A 26,397-nucleotide genomic window follows, 5' to 3' on the forward strand; every position below is an offset into this window, starting at 1 on the left:
CCAGTGGGTCCACTGGCAAATTGTGCCGAATGTTTAAGGAAGAAATGATACCGATACTTTGCAATCCCAGAAACTAGGAGCAGAGTACATTCGGACTCATTCAAATATCAGGCAAACTTTACCCTGATATAAACTAAGAAAAGGAAAAGTACACACCACCATCTCTCAGGAACATAGGTGCAAAAATCCGCAAGAAAATAGTAGCGAATTGAATTCAACAATGCGCACACGGACCGCACACCAGGACCGAGTGGGATTTACCTGCGTGTGCTGAGCAGGAAAAAAATCGTACGATCGTAACCACAGTGACATAAGGCATTTCACAAAAATCCAACTCTCATTTATGAGAAAAAGCCTCAGCAAACCAGGAATAGAAGAGAAATTTTTTTTAAAAAGATTTTATTTATTTATTTGACAGAAACACAGCGAGAGAGGGAACACAAGCAGGGGGAGTTGGCGAGGGAGAAGCAGGCTTCCCGACGAGCAGGGAGCCCGATGCGGGGCATGATCCCGGGGCCCTGGGATCACCACCTGAGCCAGAGGCGGGCGCTTAACGACTGAGCCACCCAGGCGTCCCCAGAGGAGAACTTTTCAACTTGATGAAGGCGGCCTGCAGAACCGTTAGCTAACATCACGCTTCATGCTGGGAAACCAGAGCTTCAGTCCTAAGGTCAGGAACAAGGCAAGGAGGTCCCCATCTCCACTCCTAGTTAACGTGGCACCGGAGGTCCGAGGGGTTGCAATTAAGACAAGGAAAGTAAGTAAAAATTATACAAACTGGGAAGGAAGAAGTGAGACTATCTCTGTTTGCAGATGACGTGATTGGGCAGATGGAAAATCCGAAAACTACTGACAGTGGCTCCGGGTCCTGGATCTGGTGCGAGAGGTCCCCACAGCTGCGGAACGCGAGCTGGGTGAGCCCAGAGGGACCCTGACCCAGGTCCTCGGCTCCCGCAGGATCCTCACTGAGCAGACGGACGACACAGAGAACCCGCAGGGATTTCAGGCTGAGGGCAGGGTCTGCCTGGTCCCAGGGCACGGGGGCGGGGGGTGGTTGTGCAGCCCCCAGTCTCAGGGGTCCGGCGAGCCGGTGGTCCCGGCTCGAGGGCTGAGTGCGGAACAAGGCTGGGCAGCCCCCAGTTCTCCGGGGACCGTGCTGCCCACCCTCAGGGAGAGGCGATATAGCCTCCTTGGGACCCCCGGACCCCGGATTCTGCCTCCCACCCCAGCCTGGAGCCCCAGCAGACAGGCCCTGAGAACCTGGGAACGGAGGCAAGGCTGCTCCCGGCTGGCGCTGCCCTGAGCAGACAGACCACGGACACCGGAAACAGCCCGGCGCCCCGACGGCTGTGTTCTCGCACAGACCCGCGGGGTTACCGTCGTGCACTTTCTGTGCCTGCGTCGAAGGTCCACCTGGGCTCTGTCTGGAAAGGGGCACGGAGAGGCGGAGAGAGAGTGCACAGGTGATGGCCTCTGCGTGGCTTATGTGGTCAGCAGAGCCACACCCCCGAGACCTCCACGCCCTTCCCCACCGCGACGCCCTCCCGCAAGACCGATGCTAAGATGGGCGACACTCCTGGGTGTCTGAGCGGGTCCTTAAGAGGAAGGGAGGGAGGCAGGAGGGTCAGAGAGGCTGCTGGTTGGAGTGAGGGAAGGGGCTGCGGACTGAGGGACACAGGGGCCCCCAGGCTGGAAAAGGCAGGGAACGGGTCTCCGCAGAGCCCCCGAAGGAGGCAGCCGCCCGACACCTTCTCTCAGCCCTCTGGCCTCCAGAGCCACGAGATGACGCGTTTGTGCTGTTCACGCCTTCAGGAGCGCTGGCTGGATGTCCGCCGTGCGCCGAGCCAGTGCCAGAGACGTGAGCCACACCGGGGAGGTCCCTGCACCTGGTCACAGGCAGACGCCTTTCAGTGGGTGCAGGACAGCCTGTCCTGGACTCAATTCCAAGCTGTGTGGTCTTGGGGTTCTGTGGGGGGCTGGGTAGAGGGCCAGAGGCAGGAACACGCAGACCTTGGGAAGAAACCTTCCAGGTAGCGACACCCGGCGGCCCCACGGGCGTCTCCAGACTCTGCACCGTGCACGGGGCTGCCTTGCTCCTCTGCGCACAGACCCCCGGGGTGGGGGGAAGACTTTCCCTTCCTCCTGTTCCTCCTTTCTTTGTCCGATGCCGCCTCATCCGGAGGGCCGGCCGGCCGGCTCTGGTGGCCCCTCCTGTCCTTCTGCCCATGTCCACGGATACCCATCCCGCGGCGCCGGGGAGCCCTCTCCCGCCGCTGCCTCGCTGTGCCCAGGCCTCTGTGGGCAGGACAGGAGGGCCCAGGGAGGGGCCCAGGGATGGGCCGTCCTCTGCCTTGGGGAGCACAGCTCTGAGGGCCTCTTCCCCAGGCGGACGGCCAAGGTCTGTGACGGTAGAGGAAGATGAAGTCGGCAGGCGCCCCCACCTGCCACGAGCTCCCACGGGTGCCACTGGTCCTGAGCGGAGAACAGCTCGACCTCTGACCCTCCGACAGCTCCTGTTGAGGACCCCGGGCAGAGAGACACAGGGGGCGCGGTGGACGCTCGCAGCGGTGGACGCTCGCAGCGGTGGACGCTCGCACAGGAGCCCCACCGCGGTCTGCTCTGGCCTGTGCGACAGGCAGAAGCACATCCCCGTGGTAAAACCCGGATCCCAGTGACGCTCAAAATAACCACCCAAGTCCCCTTGGCAGACGCTAAGACACTCAGCAGCCCCTCTGAAAGCTGGTACAGCATGAGAGCACGGGGATGGAGGGAGCCTGACCCCACGCTTCCCGACGGGCTGACGGGCTGACGGGCTGCCCTCCGGGGCCACACATGGAGGAAGGGCCTCTGTGCTCAGAGAAGTGGTCGGTAATGATGAGACCCGGAGGAAGGCAATTCGGGACGTCCCGTGCAGCCCCTCCAGCGAGATCGGGGGCGCCCCAGGCCAGCCGCTGCAGAGGCCGGAGCCCCAGGTCTGGGAGGGTGGAGGTGGGGGAGTGCCGCGCAGGGGGAGGGCGAGGAGAGGCCTGCAGCCTGGGCCCAGCGGGGAGGGGGTGGGGGTGCCAAGCCGGGGGAGGGCCTGCTCCCACCCGACCCCACCCACCGCAGACAAAGAAATCACAAAGAATGGGCGGGGAAGGGAGCCCCAGCCGAGATCAACCAGACTGGGAGGCCGTGGAATCCCAGCCACTTACAGCGGAGCGTGACCTCGAGGGGGCACTGACCGTTCCTCCAGGCACAAATACGGAGCTGTGCTGCTTTTCTTTTATGAAGACTTTCTGAAGTGTTCGGGATAAAACAATATCATGTCTGGGACTGCCTTAAAATACGCAGTGAGGACATGGGTGGGGTGTAGACAAACCGGGCCGGTGCGGGCTGGCATCACCGCCAGGGTCCCGGGACGACAGGACTCGCTCTACCTCGCTGCTCCCTGCGGACTTGAAGGCTCCCTGAGAACCTCACAGACGCGGGGACCCCGGGCGCTCCGTGAGTTCCCTGCGGAGGTCTCTCGGGGGCCACGGCTGAGCCGGGCGTCCGGGGCTCAGCCTCCATCCCCAGGAAGGGCAGGGAGGTCACAGAAGGGACTGCCACGGTCTAGACCACAGGCCTTCGGGGGACGCAAGCGTTCGACGGTGTCCATTGCTCTGTGTGACTCTCCTCCCTGCTGTGCTAGAGGCCGATCACTCTTCAGGCTGCCATCCGGGGGGCCAGCTCCAGAGGGAACGCAGGAGGACACCATGCACTTCAAACGACCTTGAGGGAAAGGCTGGAGAGAATCGCAGGTTCCAGAACGACACAGGACCCGGCGCCTGCCAGCTGGCGGAGTCCTCCCCCGAGCAGAGAGGGTCCTCTTCCGCAGACCCCCGGGGAAGGAGCCCCCACCATGTTTGCGAACACACCTGCCTGTTTGACAGGGGAAGCGACTTGTTATCGTGGGACCCGCTGCTGAGATCAGATAAGTGAGGCTGGACAGAAGCGTTTCCTTGGCCGGCAATCCCCTGTGAGGCTTGGCCTGGGCGACCTGGGGACTCCAGGACTATCAGCAGACAGGAGACTCAGGGCAGCACCTGCAGGCCTTAGAACAGGGGTGTGGCCTTTGTCCCGGGCGCCCTGCGAGTGTCAGCCAGGCAGTGGGACCCCATTCACTGCCTTCTGCTGCATTTGGACCGATCTCAGGACCAGGCCAGGGAAGCCTCAGACACAGTCTCACCCAGGATGTGGCCCAGAGTTCGCAGCCTGGGTGGGCAGGCCTGACCTCAAGTGACCCCACAGCAGCTTCCCTGGCAAGGCCTCTGCACTGTGCACCTGGGCAGAGGCCACAAGCCTAAGGGAGAGGCCTAGGGGCTGCCCGGAGGTCCCCATGGCCCAGAGGAAAGACCCTGTGCCTTGCCGTCAAAGATGCCCCACCTCCCCCACCGCTGGGTGGGCTTAGGGCCAAGTCTAGAGAGGTCAGAACCCCGGGAACCAGCCCTCTGCCCCTCCTCCCTGCGGCTGCTCAGGGCCCGGGACCCAGGGTGAGTCAAGAGCCCCCACGTCCCCACCCCAGACCTGCTCTGACGACAGAGTTCTGAGCACCTGGGAGGGAGGGAGGAAGGTCCGCAGGGGAGGCCACAGCCGTGCGCGGTCAGCCTGGAGCACGCGGTCCGCTCCATCCTGGTCAGATAAATACAGGAGCAAAGTGTCCTTAGGACTGTCCATCACGACTCCTTACGGAGCGCTGAGAAAACATCCGCCATCCTTAGCAGACAGCATTATCACCACCATCGCTACGATGGTGGTGACTTTTCACTGCAGGGGGGTCCACCGGACACCCCCCACCCTGGGGTCCCGACACCCAGCCCTGACCAGTGCCGGCCAGGCCATGCTGGGACCTGAGACCAAAGGAAAAGCGTGCACCCGTATGGACACCGTGATGCACGTTTTCGGTCATTTTTCTGGGACACTGAAGTATTTGAGAAGATACTGAATGACTTAAAAGGAGATTAAGTTTAAATGTTTTACTTATACCAAAAAGAAAATTTTTTATCGTTTAACTTTATCAGATTTAATGGAGTGGAAATCCATAATATTTTCAAAATGAGCCTCTGGAAAGAAATTGAAAACAAGACATGAAAACGAGCACACGGGGGCGTGGAACACGGGAAGGCGCGTGGGCGGGCGTGGGAAGTCGCGGCCGCGCGTCTCTCTCAGGACCCCCGACCGCACCTCCACAGCCTTGACCCACCCGCAGGAGGGCAGCGCCGCGCCCGGACGAGGGAGGCTGGCGTTCGCTCCTGGGCTCCGGCCTCTGCTGTCCTCACACGCACCGAGCGGCTCAAAGGTCACAGACGGGCCTGGCACTGGGGCCCGAAGTCCCTGACGTCGTTAGCTGACTCGGCGGTGCGGCCCCCAGGGCCCCCCAACTCTGTCCTCTGGCCACTCAGGGCTTGGCAGCTCTGCCCGACTCTGACTCACCGGCCGTGTCCCCTTCAGCTGTGACAGGGTCAGGGGTCACAGGGACGGCTCTCACGGTAAATTCTAAGAACCAGACCAGACTCTTTGGTCGCATCTGGCGCTGTTTCCCAGACACCGCCGTCTGCGTGTCTGTTCTCGGCTGCCAAAGGGAAACGCCAAGAACCCCTGTCTCCTTCTGTTAAGCCTCCAATAAACAGACCCTCTGTGGAAGTGAGGGCTCCCTGGGCCTCCCCAGCTCACATTCGGATGAGCCGGACCGACTTCCGGATGCCCACATTAATGAGTTAATAGATCTTTGACACTGTTCATTCCACATTTGTGGGATCATCAGGTTTGGACACTTGGAAGGCGATATTTTGGCCCCAAGATGCTGGCAGGTCAGTGTGCACGACCTTTCAGAGCCCGGACGGCCCCGTGGAGAGGGGTGCAGGTCACCGAGCAGCCCGGAACGTCCCTGCTACGTGGCCGGCCTCAGAGACGAGCGGGGACAGCCGGGTCCACGTCGACGCCTCCTACGGCTGCTCCGCGTGTTTGGTGCTCTCTAAAGTGATACTTTGAGATCTTTTCAAGCCCGATGTCAGAGGAGTTTTTAAATTAAAGCTCATCAGGCTCTGGAGTGTCAGCCCCTGTGTGGACCCGTACCTCGGTTCGCCCGGTCTCTGCTGAAGCGAAGTAACCAGCTTCTGTCCCAAGGGTCCTCAAATCTGAGGTTACGGCACTGCTCTGACCCTCCCGGGCAGCGTGCTCTCCACTGTGTGCTGGTCTGAAGCCAGGGGGGCACGGCTGCTGCCCCTGCAGAGCTGTGCCAGTCTCTTCCCCCTGGAGGGACGGGCCGGGGAGACGGGCAGAGGGAGGCCCAAGCTGATTTCAGTCCCCCGGACACCGGCACCTCCTTCCCAGACGGGCCTGACCCCTTCCCGCCACAGGCCCGCCTACTTGGTTCCCCTCCCTCATCAAAGAAAGCAAGCTCTGGGGGTGCCTGGGGGGCTCTGTCGGGGATCGTCTGCCTTCAGCTCAGGTCATGATCTCAGGGTCCTGGGATCGAGTCCCGTGTCAGCTCCCTGCTCCGTGGGGAGCCTGCTTCCTCCTCTCTCTGCCCCTCTCCCCAGTTTATGCTCGCGAGCTCTCTCTCTCTCCGCCAAATACATAAGTAAAATCTTTTTGAAAAAGACAACAATGAAGAAGAAGGCTTTTGAGAGTATCGGGGACTTGGTAAGTCTCTGGTGGTCGCGCTCTCTCTCATTTCTACTGGGGAAACTGGGAGAGAGAGCGCTTCGCGGCCCCTGACTCTCCCAGGGTAAGCAGCCAGCCCCCTCCCCCAAGCCCCCTCCCCAGAGATGCTGGAGGCTGATAGCGCCCCAGCCACCCAGGCCACCTCCCGCCCTGGGCTTGGCCTCCGAACTCCCTGCGGTGCTTTCTGCAGAAAAGTCGGAAATCAGCCCGATGCTGTGACAGTCAATGAACGGTCCGTGTCGTTAGAGGCTCTCTGCGTACCGTACCGGCAGGACTTCCTAGAGGACTAAAGTAGGTCACGTGACTCTCAAAGCTCCTGATGGCCAAACATGGGAAAGGAGTCAGTGATTCTCCCGGCAAAGAAAACGCTCCTGATCACCTTTGCAATTAGGCCTTTTTAGCCTGAGACGCCCACCACGTCACCAGTGCCGCACACGGGACGGGCACGCAGCTTCCCTTCCAGGGACCTCAGGAGGGACCGCCCAGGGCAGACGCGCCGTGGGGCCCCCGCAGCGCTCAGGGGACGGGGCCTCCTCACGGCTGTGCCTTGCCCACGTCCCTCTGCATGCCACAGCCCGTGCTCAGCCTCGGAGGGCTGGCGGACGCTCGCACGCCAGGCTTGGGATGGCCGTGACATGTGCGCGCAGCGCAGCAGGTGCAGCCTGTGAGCAGGCCCCGGGGACCATGGTCCCCACGCTCGGGGCTCACGTGTGCGTCCCGAGACTCCGGCTCTTACTGCTCTGCCCTGGCCCTGCATTCTGAGGCCACAGTCCGGACTCCCTGCCACAAACACCTGCTCAGGGCCAACTGCCAGGAGGGTCTTTCCCTGCAATACAGCGTCTCTCTCAGGCCTGCGAGCCCAAGTCCCCACAGGAGTCCAGGCATGTCCTGCCCTGGCCCGTCTGGGTGGACTGCACAAGCCCTCACAGCCCCCTCGGGCTGGTTCCAGCACTCTCCACAGGCTGTCCCACCTGGGCGGGGAGGTGGTCTGTCTCCTTCCTCGTGGCGCCTCGAAGAAACGTGAACGGTAAATTCCTGCGGGGACGACACCTGTGTTTTGCACATGGAGAGCTCTGCCACAGTGGGGCTGGGGCTGGAAGGATCTTCCGTCCAAACCAAAACAGTCCCCACAGTGCTTCCGGTCCCCACGGTGGGCTGGGGGGCCCCACATGCCCCCCAAAAGGCCCAAACACCCCCACTGGGAACATGACCCCTCGGCGTTCCGTCCCTGCTTCTCCTCGTCGGAGCTCAGCTGCAAACACAGGTGGGCCGGCTTGTGAGTGTCAGGCGGGGTGTGTCGTGTCCTGCCTCTGTCCTCCGAGTATCGAATCACAGCCACAGGGAAGTGACGCCCCTGGGGTCCCTCTGGGTGTCTCCACAAGGCCTCTGTCCGCACACATGCCCTTCCTCTCTCCCCGATCGTGCCCCGACCCCCAGAGGAAAACTATGTGGAATGGGAAGGGGGACCTGGGGAGGCAGGGCGGGCAGTCGGAGGGGTGGGGAAGAGGGGGCTTCAGGGGTTGGGGGCTGCAGGTCCTGCAAACCTCGGCTTAAGACAAATCCAGCGTGTGTGTGTGTGTGTGTGTGTGTGTGTTCCGGTCTGCCCAGCCTGGGAGATCCGGGTCGCAGGCCACGCGCCCAAACACTAACGGAGCACGGGCTCAGAGTCCATCCCCGGGGGCTGCAGACTTGGGTAAGCAGTGATCCGACTTTCGTCTGGGGCATCCCGAGGTCATCATCCCCAGGATCCACAGGAGCGTCTGGTCCTCAGGGTGTTATCAGGAAGCCCCCGTGTGCTGTCTACACCCAGCAGGACGGCGCGTGGCCTCTTCGGGGGACAAGCACTGTCCTCTTCCCAGCACCCGGGCCAGGAGGACTCGGGCAAAGCCGTCCTGAGCCCACCCATGAGCACAGACTCCAAGTCCTCTGGGTCACCCGGGCGTGTGGCTGGCAGCGCTCTGGGCTTCCTGCCCTGACCCCTGATTCTCCGATGTTCCTCGGCTCCCACATCCCAGCCGTGACCCGGCCAGGACGCATCTCCGGTCTCGGGACGGCCCTGGCGTGCGGCTGGCCCGGGAGAAGCAAGGCAGGCAGGTAGCCAGTGCGCCCCCATCTGTGGGTGGGGAGGCCCCGGGGGGCCCCACAGAGTTCTCTTGGCCTCAGAGCCCTTCCTGCTGCATTGTACCTGCCAGCACGTCCTTGCTGGAGCGGACACATCCGGGGGGGAGATGCAGGCCCGTCCGCGCCCGAGTGCGGCACGGAGAGAGGTATGGACTCCCGCTGCGCACAGGGAAAAGGCAGGTGGGGGGGACGCACTCCTGACAGACGTCGGCCCGTCCCTCGCGAGAAGACCCCGCACGGCGGGTGAGCAGAGGCCGTCACGGACACGCGCGGAAACTAAGGTAGAAATTAAACAGAACGGGGCCCACAGGGACACGGGGAAGTGGCCCTGCCCCCTGCGCCCACAGCCCCTTCACCTCTAAGACAAGGCTGGGATTCCAAGCCAGGGTCCCCAATGCCACGGTCCGAGCGCGGCCCCACAGGGTCGTCCTCCTCTGCAGGGAGGAATCTGGTCCCAGCGTCTCAGGACACGGCACACCCCTCAGCCACAGTTCCCAGTAATGGGGGCCTCCATGGCCCTGTGTGGACGGGCCGCTGGGGCCTCCTCCAGAAGCCGGGGGCCAGACTGCTCGCCCCCACCCACACCCGGCCTGGTGCCGGGCCATCCGCTGGGGTGGGCCCTCCCAGGGGCTAGAGGGTGCGGAGCGTATCCTGCCCACCCCCAGCTTGAGGAGCACGACACTCAGAGCCCCTGCAGACACCCCGTGCGGCCCCCAGGCTCCCCACCGAGATCCCTGCACCCACACTGCAGAGAACAGGGGTGGGGCGGGGAGAGGGCTGTTGCCCCCAGGGCCCCGCCCTGTGCTGCAGGACCGGTCCGGCCCCCGGGGGCTCCGCCGCAGACTCCCGACTCCCGCTTCTAGCCTCCGCGGTGATCTCGGTGATCTCGGGGTGGTGAATCCGGCCCTGGGTGGGCCTGGGCACGGAGCCGGGAGCCTGCCTGGGATTCCCTCCCTCCCTCCCTGCCCCACCCCTGCCCGCCTCTTCTCAAAACAAAACAAAACAAAACAAAAAGTCTTTCTTCGGAGCCAGAGACTGAGGTTTACTCTGGAAACCGGGCATTGGATTATCTTCCCCATTATTTGCCTTATGATCGCTGTGGCCAGAATCCCTAAAACTCTCCCTTTCAACCAGCCTGCACAGCAGGTCAGTGCGACAATAACGGTCAGAACAGTGGTCACCGGAACGGGTGGTGTGGTGAGTGCGGAACCCAGGCCCTCTGCCACGGGCTCCGTCTGCACTCACTGTTGCCGTTCCCAGCACAGCACTGTTGGCCCCTTTCACAGCCCGAGACACCGAGCTGGGGAGAGGCGGGTCCCACAGACACAGGACCTGGTCCCACCTGCCCACCGGCACACAGGCCTTTGACGAGGCAGAAGGAGTCTGGCCGTGCATCACGGGACCATGAGGTAAAACAACACACACGGCAGAAGGCTGTCCCGGTCACTGCACAAAGAGTAGGGTCGCTGGAGGTCAAGAAGTCAGTGTGCCCCAGAGCTCCGGGTTGCTAATGACACAGGGAAGTGTGGTGTGTGGCCCCGGGGCCCCGGGTCTCTCATCCGTCCGCTGGGGAGAATCCCACATCCTCCTGCCTCCTGTCCACGGAGCCACGGCCAACAGCAGGATCTGTCGGTCTTGGGGATGTGGAGACGGGACTGCATGTAAGCCGCCACTTCTCTGCTGGGGGCCCAACCACTCCCGGGGCTGAGGGGCCCTGCCACGCTGTAGCCCAGCATCTGCTAAGTTACTTGCTAACGGGGCGCCTGGGTGGCTCAGTTGGTTGGGCAACTGCCTTCGGCTCAGGTCACGGTCCCGGAGTCCCAGGATCAAGTCGGAGTCCCCGCATCGGGCTCCCAGCTCCGTGAGGAGTCTGCTTCTCCCTCTGACCTTCTCGCCTCTCGTGCTCTCTCCCACTGTCTCTCTCTCAAATAAATAAATTAAATCTTTAAAAAAAAAAGTTACTTGCTAACGTAGTTGTTGCAGATGCTAACTGGGTATAAAAAGATGAACGTTTTCGACGGGGCTTTGCAAATGTGTATCTTTGTCACGATAAAAACACGGGAAGCACATGCATAGTGTGTGGGGCAGGGCAGAAGCCGGGCGAGGAAGTTGTATAAACTGTCATGCTGTCGGACGGTCTCTGCCGGAAAGAGCAACAGAAACCCCACAAAATGCCCACATTTCCGGTCATTACACCAACTTCTGCACTTCTCAAAAAATATTTATATCAGCAGCGGGGAGAAATTCTTCTGAAAAAATTATCGTTCTGGAAGCTCTAAAAACACCAGCTTTCCTATTACAATGCACTGACACACACCTCCAACACCAAACGCTCGTCTTCTAGATGAGGGGCGCCACTGCATGCTGCCTGCCTCGCACTTTCCCTTTCCGGAGCTCCGTCCCGCCCTGAAGGACGGTCCCAGCCGGAGGTGTGTGCTCACGGGGCCAGGCTGGGAGTGGGGACTCCGCCGCCATCGCAGCCCGAGGCCTGCCCGAGGAGCCGCTGGGCACGAGGACGTTGCCAGCCTTGGCGGCTGCACCGTCCCTGCTGCTCACACGGGCAACGTGACCCGCAGGATGGCGAGAGGCTGGGGCCTGGTGTAGCCAGAACCCTGAGGTCAGTGCAGGCCGGGATGGCCAGTGACCCAAACAGCACGTCCCCACCCGCAGCACACCTGTGCCGGGTCTGTGTAAGGCGGCACACGTCCCTGCGAGGCACAGTCTCTGCGCAGCTCTGGGCCGTGACAAGAGAAGGCAGTGCGTCGGGGTGACGGAGGCAAGACAGGCAGGCTCTGCGATGCTTTCTCCCAGGGTCTGCAGGTCCCGGAGGTGACCCCACCCGACTGTCTTGGGCACAGCAGCCCTGTCTGCCCGGCAGCACCCGCGCCCTCGCCCTGGTCCTCAGCCTCCACGAGGCTCCCCTGTCCCGGCTGCTCATGTGGCAGTTCTGTGACGGCCTGAAGGCAGGAGCTTCTTGGGACAGGTTAGTGGGAGCCCTCCAGCTCCCTGCTCCTTTGTCAGACAGGCCAGCAGAGACATCGCCGCTGGGCTCTTCTCTCCTAAGACCACAGGGAGTCCGGAGTGGGAGCTGCGCGGCCACAAGCTAGGCCAGGGAGCTGTCGTGGGAAGGACCAGGACTCAGGAAGCTATTTCGTGAATAAGGAAATCTTTTTCAGTCATCTGTCCACACAGTATGGGGCTCAAACTCATGACCCTGAGATCAAGAGTCATGTGCTCTACCAGGCGTGCCCCAGGTAAGGAAATTTGGGGTGAAGAAGAGAAGTGGCTTGTCCAAGATCTCTCTTCATGGAAGAGGTCAGTGTATCTGTTGGGCCCAAGGTCCCTCTCCCTTCCGCACGCACCTCCTCCCGGCCCGGCCAGCTGCACACGCACCAGCACCAGGCCTGGGTCTCAGGCGAGCCCGACGCTGTATGTTTCCGACGAAGGAGCTGACCGGGCTGGAACAGGCAACCTTACCTGGACACACGCTGTTTCTGTGGCATTCCATAAAACAACTTCTGTGGGAACACTTGGCACAAAACCCCTTGTAAGTCACAGGCTGCAAAGGGACCCCAAGGAGGCAGTAACCATGCTGGGATGCCCCGGGCTGACGCGGTCTGGGACCTAGGACTTTTGATTTTAAAACTGGGAACATCCCTGAAAAACTGGAACCAGTTGGTCCCCCTCAAGGAAGAGCCCAGACGACTTATCCACGAAAGGACTTTCACCTTAATGAGGGCTGCTCACCTTCATCCGCCTCGGGAAGGAGTGTTCTCCAAACGTCTGACCACAGTCCACAGTAATAAGTACACTTTACATGGTGATGCGGTCCACACTCACAAAACCAGCTGTGGCAGAGATCAAGAGCTCACAGCCGGTGAAACTCGGAGAGCCTCTGTGCTCTTCTGGCTCATTAAAAACCACTGGTTAACAAGACACTAAGTTCTGTTAAGTTAAAAACCCACCAGGGGTGCCACTAGGGGTGGCTGAGTCCGCCGGGGCATCCAACTCTATTTCCGCTTGGGTTGTGGTCTCAGGGTCATGGGATCGAGTCCCGCGCTGGGCTCGACGCTCCGTGGACGGTCTGCTGGGGGCCTCTCTCCCTCCCTCTCCGCCTCCCCCCGACCCTCGCAGGCTCCATAAATAAATAAATAAATAGCATCTGTGAAAACAAAAGACCACTAAACCAGTGGCTTGCAAAACATGATTTTTTTTTAAACCCTTCATTAAAATATGCCTGGGGACTTCTGTCCTGGACAAGATAGCGTCAGAGAGACTCGAGTGCGCCCTGCCCGCGACAGCTGGGAATCAGACAAGGAGGAGGGACAGGAAGGAAGTGAGGTCGCCCTGGGATCGCCGAGGTCACGCGGGACAGACAGGGGAGACGGCTGGGTGCGGCAAGACCACCTTGTGGGCCCCCCGGAGAAGGAGCCGGCCGAGCCCCGGCCTGCGCAGACCCGGCCCCCAGGTCCTCCGGGGGTCCTCACAAGGAGACGACGGAGGGCCAGACTCAGCTACAGCTACGAGGGCCAGTAGCTGAGGTGTATTACGAGCATTTTTAACTTATGGTATCTCTAGTGTATGCTGGGTTTATCGGGGCAAAACCCCACTGTAAACTGAAGAAGATTTGTATTAGGAAAGAGATAGGGTTTCAAATCGATGACCTCAGCTTCCATCTTAAGAAACTCGATAAAGAAAAGAAAATGAAATGCGGTGTAAACAGAAGAAAAAATATAAAAATGAGATTGGATAATGATAAAATAGAAAACAGAAAAATAATAGAGAAATAACATTAAACCAAAAGCTGGTTATTTGAGATCAATACACCTGTCGAATCTCTAGCCAGAATGATGCAGACAAAAAGAGAGAAGACACAGATTATCATTACTGAGAACGAGAGAGACGTCATCACGGCAGCTCTACGAATACACCGACTATCACCAGTAACTTGATGCCGGTGCAGTCAACAACCTGGGCGAGCAGCAAGTGTCCGCACAAACCCCATCGTGAAGAAACAGGTAACCCAAACACCCGTTAGTCTGCGAGAGAAGCTTAATTTGTACCTTCCCACAAAGAAAGTTCCAGGTCTGCATGGCATTCCGGATGAATTTCGTCCGTCATTTAAGGAATAAATAACACAATTCCACAAAACTCTTCCCCTTAAACGGAGGAGGAGGAAGCACTTAACTTGTCCTGTTGGGCCAGAACTTCTCGGGTGTCAAACCAGATAAAGACCGCCCAGGAAAAGAAAATATGCTCATAGACGCTCCTCTATTAGCAAAACAATACACCATGACACTTAACATTCGAAAATCAATCAAGGTGACTCACATATTAATGAGTGGAAAAAGAAAAAAAATATGATCGTTTCAACAGATGCAGAAAAACCATTTGCCAGAACCCAATATCTATTTCTAATGAAAAAAACTCAGAAAATTACAGATAGACCCTCATCTCAATGAAAAGCATCTATAAAAAGCTATAGCGAACGTCACACTCAACGGTCAAAGACTGAATTGTTTGCATCAGGGTCCTCTGCCACCATTTCTAGTCAACACCGCGGAGGTCGCTAGACAGTCAGTAAGACAAGAAAAGACGAAAGCGGTGCCCGGATTGGAAGTCGACTTGCTATATTTACAGACAACGTGATCGTCTATGTGAAAAATTCTAGTGAATCTACCAAAAAACACTGAAACTAGTAGTTTAATTAAGCAAAGTTGTGGGACAAAAGATACGTATTGAAAAAGCAAATATTTAAACAATCAGAAATGGAAACTGTAAAAGTCCATTTATAATAGGATGTAAAATATGAAATATGTCGGAGTGAATTCAAAGTGGATCACAGTTCTAAATGTAAAATATAAATCTATAAAACTTCTGGAAGAAAATATTTGTGACCTGGGGTTAAGCAAATATAATTTGAAGAGCAGACTCATTAAAAATAATAAAAATTATAATAAACTTTACTTCAAAATTAAGAAGAGAACGCGCAGAGCTTGATTGTTTAATAGAATGAAAAACCAAGTCACAGTCTGGAACAAATACTTGCAACCCACAACCTGACCCAGGACTTATGTCTAGAAGATTTAAAGAACTCTTAAAACTCAGAAAATAAGTCAATAATTGGAAAAGCAAAGAGCCCAAGTAAAAGACAAAAGATCATGAAATAAAAATGGACATTTCACCAAAAATATTTGGATGGCAGTAAGTACGTTAAAATTTGGTCATAATTAGTTATTAGAAAAATGCAAATTCACGTCACAAGGGAATCCCACAGCAGACCGGCTAGGACGGCTAAAATAAAAAAGACCAACCGTGGCAAGTGCGGCTGAGATGTCCTGAAACCCCAGAGACTCTGGTGGAAACACAAAATGGTAATTCGCTTTGAAAAAGTTTGTCAGTTTCTTAAAAAGTCAAGTACCTACGGTACAGTCCGATGTTCCGTGCTCGGTATTTCCGCCAGAGAAATTAGAGCTTATGCGCCCATGACAGCTTACACACGCACGCTCGCAGCCGCTCTGTCGGTAACAACTGGAAAAGAGCCGGAGGCCAGCAGTGCGCGGGCGCTTACCCACCCGACCCACGGAACACTACCGACCAAGGAAGGAAAGAGAGTGTGCACCTGATGCGGCCTGCTGCAGGGGAGTCTGCGAGTGAGTACGCCCCGTGCAAGACAAAAAAGCACGTTCTGTCCAATTCCTGTTGAGCGAGAGTCCAGAGACGGCGAGGTGCTCTGTAGCGCCAGGAAGTGGGTCGGTGATTGTGCCCGAACAGGGTGAGGTAGGGCCGCGACGCTTGGCTCGGAGGAACTGGGAAAGGTTCTGAGGTGACGGCTCTGTTCTCACCTCGATCGTGGGGGTGTTTTACAGGTGTGCGTGTTCACCACAGATGTCAAAACTTACTATGCAGCTTAGTATACTTCTGTACGCCTCAGTAAGGCTGATTGAGAAGCCACGAAAACCCAGTCTGATTGGTTTGGTCATCGGCCAGCTCGCTGCCTTTTAAGACAAAATGGCAGGGACTCAACTCGATTCATTGATGGATATGTAAGTGAATGGTCTTAGTGCCCTGAAGTCATCGCCACCCACAGATGTGATGGTGGAAAGGGGAGGGAGGAACTTTTATTTCCCAAAAATACGTCGTTTCCTAAACCCCCACTTTGACCCCACTCAATCCCTGCCTAGAGGACCACTGGCTTTCCATCTCTGACCACAGACCGGCCGATGGTCCATATGGAAGGTCTGTTGCCAGGTGTGTCACCTGCCCCTTGGGGAGGCCAGCTGGCCACAGCATCTTTGTTATTTCAGGCTATGTGACAGAGTGCCTGACAGCTCTTTCCAGTTTTGGAAGTCATTATCCAAGTTGATTCTTACCTATTTTCTATTTCTGCCTTAGAGCGAATTTTCTACATTAGTAACAGGGTTAGCTTGGGTCAGACACTCTTCCCTTGTTCCCTGCATTTGCTTTCTGCTGTGACCAAAATGGGTGACTGTGAAGGCATTTTATTAAACCCAGTCTCTGCCTAACGGGAGGTGTCAGCGTTGGAGATACCAACTTGGTACAAGGGGTGAACAGGAAGGGGCAGGAGGGGCTTGAGGTCCAGGCCAACAGGTAAAGGCCCCTTCCCATAGATACCACGCTAATGCGTGGTCACCTGAAGCCGTGAGTCCACACCCAGTGTCCCTCCCAGAAGGACACAGAGAGGCCATGACACTCCCTCTCATTGGGATCTGACTCAGAATTGCAAGAACTCTACAAACTCTCTTCACCAAACACACACCAGTAAGAAGTAATCTATTCATGGGCCGGAGGCCTGGAACTCTGGGAAGTAACAGATGTGCGATTAACTAACCAAAGATCTGCGGAAATACGCACTGGAGAATGTACGGCCTCACCCTGATTCCCGAAACCAGCGCTTCTCAAGAACAAGAGGCCGGAAAACTAACGCACTGTTCTTTCTCGGCCGAGGCTCCGCAAACCCTTTCATCAGCCGCGGGCGAGGAGGGAGAGCTTTGTAGCTGGGATCACAGGCGCCCACGACCTACCTATTAAATTGTTAATGCGCTTTGGAGAGCCTCTCATCAAAGTTCGCCTCCCGGAATTTAACATACTAATGCTCATTAACCCCACCTCCAGACCTTGACCTCAAAGCCTCCAGAGCGATGACCTTTCGTTCCCCCATTACAGAAGGTGAGGAGAAACTGAGGTCTGGACTCTCAGTGTTGAGCCCTCGAGTACAATGACCCGCATGGGGGGGTGGGCAGGTGCGCTGCGGGGCCCTGGGAGGGCGGTGTCCAGGCCTCTGCTCCCGCGCGCTGGGTCCCCGACCCCGTGTGCGCGCGTGTGTCGCCCTTGACGCGGCGGAGTCCGGGCACCGCGCTGCTCTCGGCTGAGCTGCGTACTGGGAAGCCGCGAGGTTTTCGGTGTCGTCGCTATGGGAAACAGATCCCAAAGGGGCTCCTTCCGTCTCACGCCCGACCTCGCGGGGATTCGGCGTGACCTCAGCTTCTCTCTTCTTCGGAGGTTTTCAGTCTCGAGACCCCAGAAACGATGCGGGGCATTCGCGCTGCGCCGGCGAGGGCTGGGGGCGAGGGCGGCCGGTCCCCCCCGCACTTCGCTCTTACTTCGCCCCGTGCGCCCCCGCCCCGAGCCAATGACCTGCGCCGCGATCTGGGGGCAGCTCTGTCCCCGGGACGCCCCGCTCGAAGCAGCCCCGTCCGGGGGCTCCCGGGGTCTCCGCCGCGAAAACCCGCTCCCGCGCCCGGCGCGGGTGGAAACCGGCGCGCCCCGCCCCCGCGCGGCCCCGAGGCCGGTCCTGCCCGCGCGCCCCGCCCCAGCCCCGGCCGCGAGCGCAGAGGTGCCGCCGCCGCCGCCGCCGCGATGTGACCTTCAGAGCCGCCCGCACGGGATGACCGGAGCCTCCGCCCCGCGGCGCCCGCGGCTCGCCACGGCCTCCCGGGTGCTCTGAGCGCGCGCTCCCGGCCCGGCCCTCGTCCCCCGCGGCCCTCGCCCCGCGCTCGCCCCGGCCCGGCCCGGCCCAGCCATGCCGCCGCCGCCCGGGCCCGCCGCCGCCCTGGGCACCGCGCTGCTGCTGCTCCTGCTGGCCTCCGAGTCCGCGCACAGTGAGTTCCCAGCGGGGCCGCGGCGCCGGCCGGCCCGGGAGTCCCCTTCCCTGCCCGCCAAGGACCCGCCGCCCCCCGGGCCCGGGCAGCGCGGGTGCCCGCTCCCCGCGCCCTCCGGCCCCCCGCGTCCCGGCCCCGCGCCCCCCGCACCCCGGGCCCGCGCGCTGCAGCTGCATCCCCGGGGCAGGCGGCCGGGAGGGAGGCCGGCGCGTGCGGGCGGGCTTGACCGCGTGTCCCCCGTTCCGTCCCCCGCTCTCTCCCGGCGCCGTCCTCCCGCCCGCGTCCCGGCAGCCGTGATGCTGCGGGCGCGCGAGGCGGCGCAGTTCCTGCGGCCCCGGCAGCGACGCGCCTACCAGGTCTTCGAGGAGGCCAAGCAGGGCCACCTGGAGAGGGAGTGCGTCGAGGAGCTGTGCAGCCAGGAGGAGGCCCGCGAGGTGTTCGAGAACGACCCCGAGACGGTGAGTGCGCGGGCGCCTGGGGGTCGGTTCGGTTTGGGCCCCGCCGCGCCGCCCCGGGGAACGCAGGGACCGTGCGCGCAGCCGGGGAGCCTCGGGGCCGCTCCCCACGCAGGCTTCGCTTCCCCGACTGCGCGGGGAGCCGTTTAGGTCGGGGTGGGGGGACCGCGCCGCAGGAAAGGCTCCCTCCCAGGAGCCTTCAGGAATGGTGGGCGCGCAGGGTCAGAGGCAGAGGGGTCCCCCAGCCCCACCCTCCAGCCTCCTCCTCGGCTTCTGAGCCTCAGGCCTCCTGGTGACTCCGGCGCTCCCACAGCTGTTGGCGGGTGTGTAAGTGGGTCCTCAGTTATCTCCCCCAGCAGGCCTCTGGAGGCAGCCACTTTATTTATTCAAAGATTTTCTTATTTGAGCGAGAAAGAGAGAAAAAGAATGTCAAGCAGACTCCGGCTGTGCCCGGGGCCCTGCTGGGGCTTGATCTCAGGACCCTGAAGTCACCACCCTAACAGAAACAAGAGGCCGATCACAGCTGCTCTGCCCCAGCACCCCTGAAGGCAGCCCTTTGAGGGAAAGAGAGGCACACAGCCCCTCTGGGTTTTAAGACGTGAAACAGCTGCGATGTTTAAAAACCCAAACCCTAACCCTATTCCTACTCCTGCGCCCCAGCTGGACTGGAAGTGAGGTGTGGGCTGCCCACAGTCCCCAGCCGCCTGGGGCGGGGGACGGAGTGTGTGTTTGAAAGGGGAACTGAGAGATACGGAATCTGGAACTGCTTGCTACAGCAGGTCCCAAAATACCCCGACAGGAATAGGACCAGAACATATGTGGGAGGGCTGGGCAGGAGGGCTGGGGTCAGGGGGCCCGGGCAGGGCGACCCGCGTGGGACACCTCTCAGCGAGGTGCTCTCTCGAAGCAGCCGGTGACTCCAGGAGCTGGACTGTGCTGGCTCAGGACACATTTCTATTAATAATGTCCTTGGGGACTGTGGGGCGGCAAGCAGCCGGCTACTGGGAACCGCCCGAGTGTGGACTGGGCATCGGCTTAGGAGTCTGCCGTCTTGCCGGAGGGGACCCACGGGACCCTGCGTGCGTATCTGTTCCGGGGCAAATGCCTTTGGAAGCTGGGAGTGTGGAAACTGATGCATCTTGTACCGTGATGTCAGGGTGATGGCGAGATTTGGTTCTCCCGGAATGGTTCTTCTAAGGAATTCTGGGATTGAAGGAAACCTTGCGATACATGGACGGCGTGTGTGGCCTGTACAGGTTTCTAGTTTCACTTGTATTTCTCATCCACTGGCATGACAACCCCTTTGCAGCCCCTTCTGAAGACAGCCTTCCCAGGATGGCCAGCCACCGACGGGTCTCCTTGGGCCAGTCCTTTCCGTGGGGCCGCTCTGGGAAGGCTGCTTTCCTCAGGGCCACTGCCCGCGCACAGCAGCGCAGTTTCACTGTGGCTGTAAGGAACAGGGTTGCTGATCTTCTCTGGCCTGTCTTCCGGTTTCTGGACTGATGAATCCTGGTGGCCCCATGAGTCATTCCCGGCAGAGGCTTGCTGAGGGCCCGGAGGCAGGGCCGTGAGGCTGGCCACCAGGCGGCTGCAGAATTGTGTGACAGGTGCTGGGGTCCCCAGACCATGGGATAGGGCGTCCAGGTGACAGGAGTTCGGGGAGACAGGGCTACCCCACCCCCAACCAGTCCCTGCCCAGTCAGGTTGCACTCGCCAAGGCCCTGGCCTGGCTTTTCCTTGTTGCCTGGACACACTGTGCTTCAACCATAGTGTCCTCCTCCCCAGAGCTTTCATCTCCTCCCTGGTTTTAATGGCTTTTATGTTTTAATTATAACTTTATTTACAAATGTCTGCTACAAAGGCAAGAAAAGGAAAGCCTGCTTAAGATCCCCTGATTTTAATGCAAAGCAGTGCCCTCTGGGTGCGTTCCTGCCCAGGAGGTCCTGGCCACCCCTGCCTGTATCCCTAGTGGGGATTTGTCACTCGCTCCTAGCAGAGCCGCCCCTCCTTACCAGCCCCAGCGGCAGGAGCCCGTCCTTCCCTTCAGTTACCCGCTTCCCAGGTTCGACCCCTCCGTGTCTTCTGTCGAGGTCAGCTGGGTTGCAGACCCCTCATTTTAACCTCGTGTGGATGTTTGCTCTGTGGTCTGGACTTGGCCTTTGGCATGTGGAAGGCAGGAGCAGCCAGGCTAGGGACGGCGGTCACCCTCCCCACCATCGGGGGGACTCTGGAAGCGGCCTGTCTCCCGTGGCTCGGCGGGAGCCCCACACGACCTCCAGCCTGGCTCCAGCTCTGGCTCCAGCTCTGGCTTCGGTGGAGTTTCCAAGGCTGCTCTTTCCTGCTGATTTCTTGCTGACGCAGAAGGCAGTGCTGCCCTCCTGGCCCATTCCTGGGTTCTGGGGGCTCCCTGCCGAGCGAGCCCGTGGGAGAGCTGGGCCTGCCCCCAGGCTGGATGGGCAGGAGCACCGGGAGCCGCCCCCCGCCCCCCCCCCCCGAGTCCTTTCTGGTGTTCAGAGGCTTCTGCGGGAGCTGGGATTGCGGGCCTAGCGTTCCTGCTTGGTCTGGCTTTTTCCAGAACGGGCTCTCTTCTCTTGGGGAGGGGACGTGACCTTCACAGCAGGTAGCTACCGGCACAGCCGCTCCTTCCTGGTTCCAGGGGTCATCACACACCTATGCCGGAAAGGAAGGGGACCTGGGGGTCCTTCCTGACTCCCCAGCATCCTGGCCACCCACCTGCTTCCCTCTTGGGGGCAGACGGCCTTCCCCCGACACTCCCCTGGGCCAGGCTCCCCATTGTTGCCACCACAAAGCCTCCTCTGCAGGGCTCGGGCGGTTTGATTCTCTCCTTATCTGCTTCCTCTCACGCGGTTACTCCCCCTGCCTGGCATTTCCCTCTCCTTGGCTTGTCTTCGGTGCGGCGTCCCACACGGTCCCCGGCTGTCTGTGCTGCGATTCTCCTAAGCTCCCGGAGGCCAGCCCAGTGGAGTCACCTTCCACTTAAATCCTTTAAGGCAGGCGGGTTCCAGACGCCGGATGCCATCTCGGTAATCAGGCTTTGCTTCCGGAAAGGGTTCTGGACAAAAGACGTAGCCCGCCCGGCCCGGCCTGGCCTGCTGCGCAGAGCCGCGTCTCCGCTTCCCAGCGCCGGGGTGTCTGGCCCTCACGGCCAGCTGCAGCCTGCGGTGCAGGGAAGGTTCCAGGCACGGTTCTTCACAAAGCACCTGACTCACTGGGGCTGCAGACAGCACTCACAGCTCTCAGGGCACAGGACAGAGGCACACTTGGAGGGCCTCACGGTGTAGGTGTGCGACCCCTGGGCTGTGCTTGTGCTCACAGGGGCCCACCCTGCCCAGTCTCCCTCCATCTCTGTCCTCAGGTATGGGGCGACCCAGTGGTGGCAGGGGGGCCTTTCGGGGTCCAGTCAGCTTCGGAGTGCTGCACACCGGCCTCCAACACACCTGTCTTCCTGAAACCCCCTCTTCCCTGGGACAGGTTGGGGACAGGCATCCCTGTGGAGATGAAAGCCTCTCCTGCAGGTCGTCTCTTGTTAGGGTGGCCCCAAGGGGTCTCAGGAGGGCCCCGGCAAGAGGGCGGAGAGGACGGACGGAGACCTGGTTACCCCCAGTGACTTGCCTCTGGGATGCAGGTGCCTTGGCTGGGGAGGTGACACCCTGGCTGTGACTTCCAGGAGAGCCTCTAGCTGCCTCCTTGCACCCCACGCCCCCCCCCCAACTGCCCTGAGTGCAGCCACACACACTCTTCCTGTGCGACCTTGGGGTACGGGCATACCCCACCCTGCACAGGCGCAGCCCCTCTCCTTCCTCGGGTTCTCAGGGAAGCAGCTCCTGCCCCGCTGATCCCTGTGGACGGAGGCCCCCCTCCTGGACCCTCTGCTTCGTGGGCTTTCGCTCCCGGAAGACCACGCCCATCCCAGGGGCCGGTTTTGCTTTGCCTGAGTGGGCTCCCGATTGGCTCCGAGGCCTGTCGCCGGGCTGGTGAGAGCGGGACCGGCCCCAGCAGGCCTCCTGCCCCACTTTGTTGCCCCCACACTTGTTCTCTCCCAGGAGTCTGTAGGGACCCTGGGGTCTTCACCCTGCAGGGCCTGTGGATGGCACGTCACCCTTGCCAGCAGGCCCGGCATCTGCAGGAGGGCAATTACAGACGGTCTTGGAAAACACCGAGCGTCTGCCCTTGTTATTTAGGAACAAAACAGCCTTTGAAGAATCGGAGGCTTACGGCCCGTTTCTTGAGATCGTGGGTAGCTGGGGCCAGGCCATTCCGAACGCTCCCCGGCCGTCCCTTTGCTGTGGCACCGCGGGCAGGCGCCCCCTCTCTGCTCGTCCCTGGGGCTGGAGGTGGGACGCTGTTTCTGTGCGCAGCAGGCACCGGGCTCAGGTGTGCTGTAGGACATCCGCAGCGCTTGGGGCCTCCACAGCGTGCATCCGGGAGCCCCCTGCAAACCTGGGGCGTGTGCATCTAAGTTTCGACCCCTACAGGGTGCAGCTTGTTACAAGTTTTAGGACTTTTCGGGAGCAGTTGGAAGCGGAGGAATCTGGGAACCACATCAGGCTTCAAGCGACCCACCAAGTGCAAGCGCGTGGTCCGGATGAGGCTGATGTGCTCGTGGCTTTCCAGACTCGGTCTCGCGGACTCCCGGTGTTCGTGCCCGTGCTAATGACACACGTCTGTCCACCTGTGTCCCCCCAAACCTACCATCTAGACCCGGTTGGTGAGGGCCCCTTCTCGGGACACTGAGCTCCATGGGGAAATCACGCAGCTGAACTCAGGCAGCCCCTGGGGACGGGCCCACGGGGGTCGCCGCTGCAGCTGGGTGCGTCCACATGGGGGCCGCTGAGGCTGGGCGGGCGCGTCCCTCCGTCGCGGTGGGCGTGGCTGGCGGCTGCAGGTGTGGCCCCTCGGCAGCCGTCGGATTTGGACGTGCGTCTCTGGGGCGCGATGCTTCCGGCCGAGAGGGAGGAACCCGTTAGGACGTTGCTGTTGGCGGTTGTCAGGGGCCAGGGTGTGAGTTTGTGTCCCGCCCCCCATGCCATCATGTGGCGGACCCCAGGACTGTCTTGGGTCTGCGCCGCGTGCCCACACAGTCGCGTTCCCCAGATGCTGGCCTTGGGGACGGAGCCTCTGTGCAGGCTGAGGGGCCAGAGCTCGCCCGCCCAGATAGGGACTCTCCCGGAGAGCCATTGTAGGAACAGTGAGACCTTGGCCGTGAGTTCCTCCAGTCAGGGCAGGAGCTGGAAGCAAAAGCCTCTGGACGAGCAGCTCAAGTTGTCAGTGGGTTTGACAAGAAAGACATCGTGTTCACCAACGGGCAGCACTAAGGCCAAAGGTTATTCAGGGTTTTTTGACTCTTTCTCATGGAAAATGCCTTCTATTTGTGTCATGTAAATAAGCAGAGTTACTGTGACACACAAGTCCCAGCCGGCTTTGTTAAATAGTTTGAAATTTGGGGAAGCGAAATTTCAGGCTGTTACTTATTAAAGGACGTGACACAGTCTTAATTTACTGAGAAACAGTGGCCCGTGTCAGGCCACAGCGTGTAATTGCAGTGACACACGCAGAAGACCTCGGTGTGTGTGATGCACGGCTGAGGGGACGCGTCTCAGCCAGGCTGGCCGTGAGCGTCCCGTGAGTCCCCAGATGTGTCAGGGGAGGACTCTCGGACAGCGGCGTCCACGGGGAGACATACCCTCAATGCTAGATGCTGCCTGGGTTCCCCTGGTTCACTGCGTCCCTGCAAGGACCTCACTGGCCTCTGAGGAGCTCAGAGGGTTAAAGGAGGTTTGGACAGGAAGGTCCTTACGAGCTGTCCCTTCCTGGTCCCGTTTCTAACCTGCACCGGGGTGGCCGTGCTCTGTCCACACGCTGAGGCCAGGTCATGCTTCTGTCTTGATAATGCGCATGTGGGCCGACGAGGCTGCTGTGGTTCCCGACCATTTTTGGAAGGCAGATCTGCTTGCACAGTCCAGCTGGGGGGAGACGACCACAGACCCTACCCAGCCTTGGAGGAGGCCCAGGGGAAGAAGTGTGCAGGGTGACCCCTGGAGGGGATCCCGGAGCGATGGGCTGGGCGAGCGAGCTGGCCTAGGTCACCGGTGCCGCTTCGGCTGGAATTGCGGAAGGGACCGTCTGAGGTGGAGATGGAGGCGGGTGGCAGGTTGGCCGCACACAGGCGACTGCCCTGTGGGGAGGGTGGGCAGCTCCCTGCTGCTCTTGACTTTGGCCCCATGGGGGGCCCTGGGGGCGCAGACCGCAGGGCAGACTGGGGACACAGCAGTCGTGCAGGGCAGAGGCTGACGGGATTTTCTATCCACAAACGGGAATTCTCAAGGATTTCACCAGCCACCTGCTGGCCCTCTCCTGTGGTCCCTTTCTTAGTGAAGGGGCGATCTGGTGACAGCATAATTAGGGAGCAGAGACGGGGAGGTCCCATCACAGAAACACTGTGGTTTCAGCTCACAGCAGACGGAAGTGGGCAGAGGCTGTCCATGGGCACAAGCTCCTGTGTTGGTGAGCCCCCAGGGACCAGGAGCAGGGGAGAGGGGCGTCTGCCAGGAAGGCTGGGTTCGTTGGAGCGTTTGGCTCTGTGCACACGGGGATGAGCTCTGGCAGGTGGCTTTTGGCCAAAACCAACGCGCTGAGCCTCCTGGAACCAGCCCTCTCCCCGGATGGGGTGTGAGCTCCCCACACGGCTGCTCCGCCCAGGGGCCGTCCGGCCAGGAGTGGGGACAGCTCAGCTGTTGAGTCTCACAGGCACGTTGGCTCGTCTCCCCCTGGGAGGGTGCCTTTGGAGGGACCGGCGGAAGGAAAGCTAGGCAAATGGCTGTTAATCTAAGGCTCTGAGTATAAAAAACATACTGGCAGTTCAGAAGCCGGAGGAATGATGGTACGGCTACTTCCAAGTGTGGACAGAGACAAGCTAAGAGCATTGATTAAGATGTTTCCCCCAGTGTGCTTATTGATGTTATCAATAAAATTAAGAATTCGGTGCTTTGTTCAAGTCAGGGAAAAGTGTAGGACTCTGGTTGCCTGTTCATTCATCCTCCCCCCCACCCGTCCGTCCGCCCACCATCCATCTGTCCGTCCGTCCACCGATCCATCCATCCATTGACCCACTTACCCACCCATCCATCTGTCCATCCGTCCATCCGTCCGTCCGTCCATCCGTCCGTCCGTCCGTCCGTCCGTCCGTTCACTCACCCTTCCATTCGTGTATCATTCCATTCGTGAATGATACACGACCGAGCCACTGTTGGGCAGTGGCTCCTGAGGGCCTTCAGCACCAGGCCAGGCACTGGGCACACACATGTCCTTCCCCTCTGCAGCTTCAGCTTAGAGTTCAGCGGCCTACAGTTTTGCTCACTCCCTTCTTCTATCTTTAGTTGCTTAAAGCAGAAGCAAACCCATGAGAAAAATGATTGCCAGATGACAAAGGCCCCATTTCCAAGCCCGGTGGTCCTGGCTACTCCCTGCTCCTGGCCCCACCCCAGCCCACACGCAGCCCCACACCAGGCCTTGCTCCTCGTGTGGTCAGAAAGAAAGAGGGTAAGTTTGTAGGCCACTGATCCCTGGTTTCGAATCTGGCTCTCTGAACTGTGGCCGGGCCCTGTGGCTCCCTGTGGGGGACGCTCCTGAGAGCCAGCCCAGCTCCTGAACCTCAGGCTGTGGCTTCTGGGGCTGGTTTGTGGTGCAGGTGGGACCCGCTGCGCATTCTGTGTTTGGGACGTGGAGATTTCCTCCTCTCTGGTGAGAACGTCAAAGGACAGCTGGAAATGTCTCTTTCTCCAGGGGGAGTGCACGGGGGTTTTAGGTCGTCCGTCCTGTCCCCAGACGGGCAGTCGGATCAGCATTCTCCCCACCCCAAGTAAATCAAGCACACAAAGTAGGATAAACTCACCAGGTTACGGCCCGTGGTCTCAGAACCCGCGTTCCCGCGGATGTGGTTGCCTGCAGGGGATGCGCACGGTGTTCCGGTCAGTGATGCTTTTCACCATAGA

At 59.8% G+C, this 26,397-nt stretch overlaps 2 protein-coding genes across 4 annotated transcripts in view; one reads left to right on the forward strand and one right to left on the reverse strand.

Moving 5' to 3' along the window:
- Positions 1 to 1,810: 1,810 nt before the first annotated feature.
- Positions 1,811 to 11,283, reverse strand: LOC116574568. The gene is made up of 6 exons (XM_032315367.1): positions 11,188 to 11,283; positions 6,097 to 6,273; positions 5,455 to 5,593; positions 3,362 to 3,457; positions 3,195 to 3,278; positions 1,811 to 2,624 (listed from the first exon to the last, which is right to left on the reverse strand). Exons 1-6 carry the CDS (start codon positions 11,281 to 11,283, stop codon positions 2,173 to 2,175), a joined length of 1,044 nt encoding a protein of 347 aa, XP_032171258.1. The 3' UTR covers positions 1,811 to 2,172.
- A 6,402-nt stretch (positions 11,284 to 17,685) lies between these two features.
- Positions 17,686 to 26,397, forward strand: part of GAS6 (growth arrest specific 6) — a 31,356-nt gene continuing 22,644 nt past the window's right edge. The window contains exons 1-2 of one of the 3 annotated variants that reach the window (XM_032314239.1): positions 17,686 to 17,930; positions 18,222 to 18,388. In XM_032314239.1, coding sequence (XP_032170130.1) covers positions 17,852 to 17,930; positions 18,222 to 18,388 — 246 coding nt within the window. In that variant the 5' untranslated portion in view covers positions 17,686 to 17,851. The remainder of the gene's footprint in view (positions 17,931 to 18,221; positions 18,389 to 26,397) is intronic. The other 2 variants (XM_032314241.1, XM_032314238.1) reach the window with 2 other exon arrangements.

Source organism: Mustela erminea, chromosome 15 (assembly GCF_009829155.1).
Source record: "Mustela erminea isolate mMusErm1 chromosome 15, mMusErm1.Pri, whole genome shotgun sequence".
NCBI lineage: Eukaryota > Metazoa > Chordata > Mammalia > Carnivora > Mustelidae > Mustela > Mustela erminea.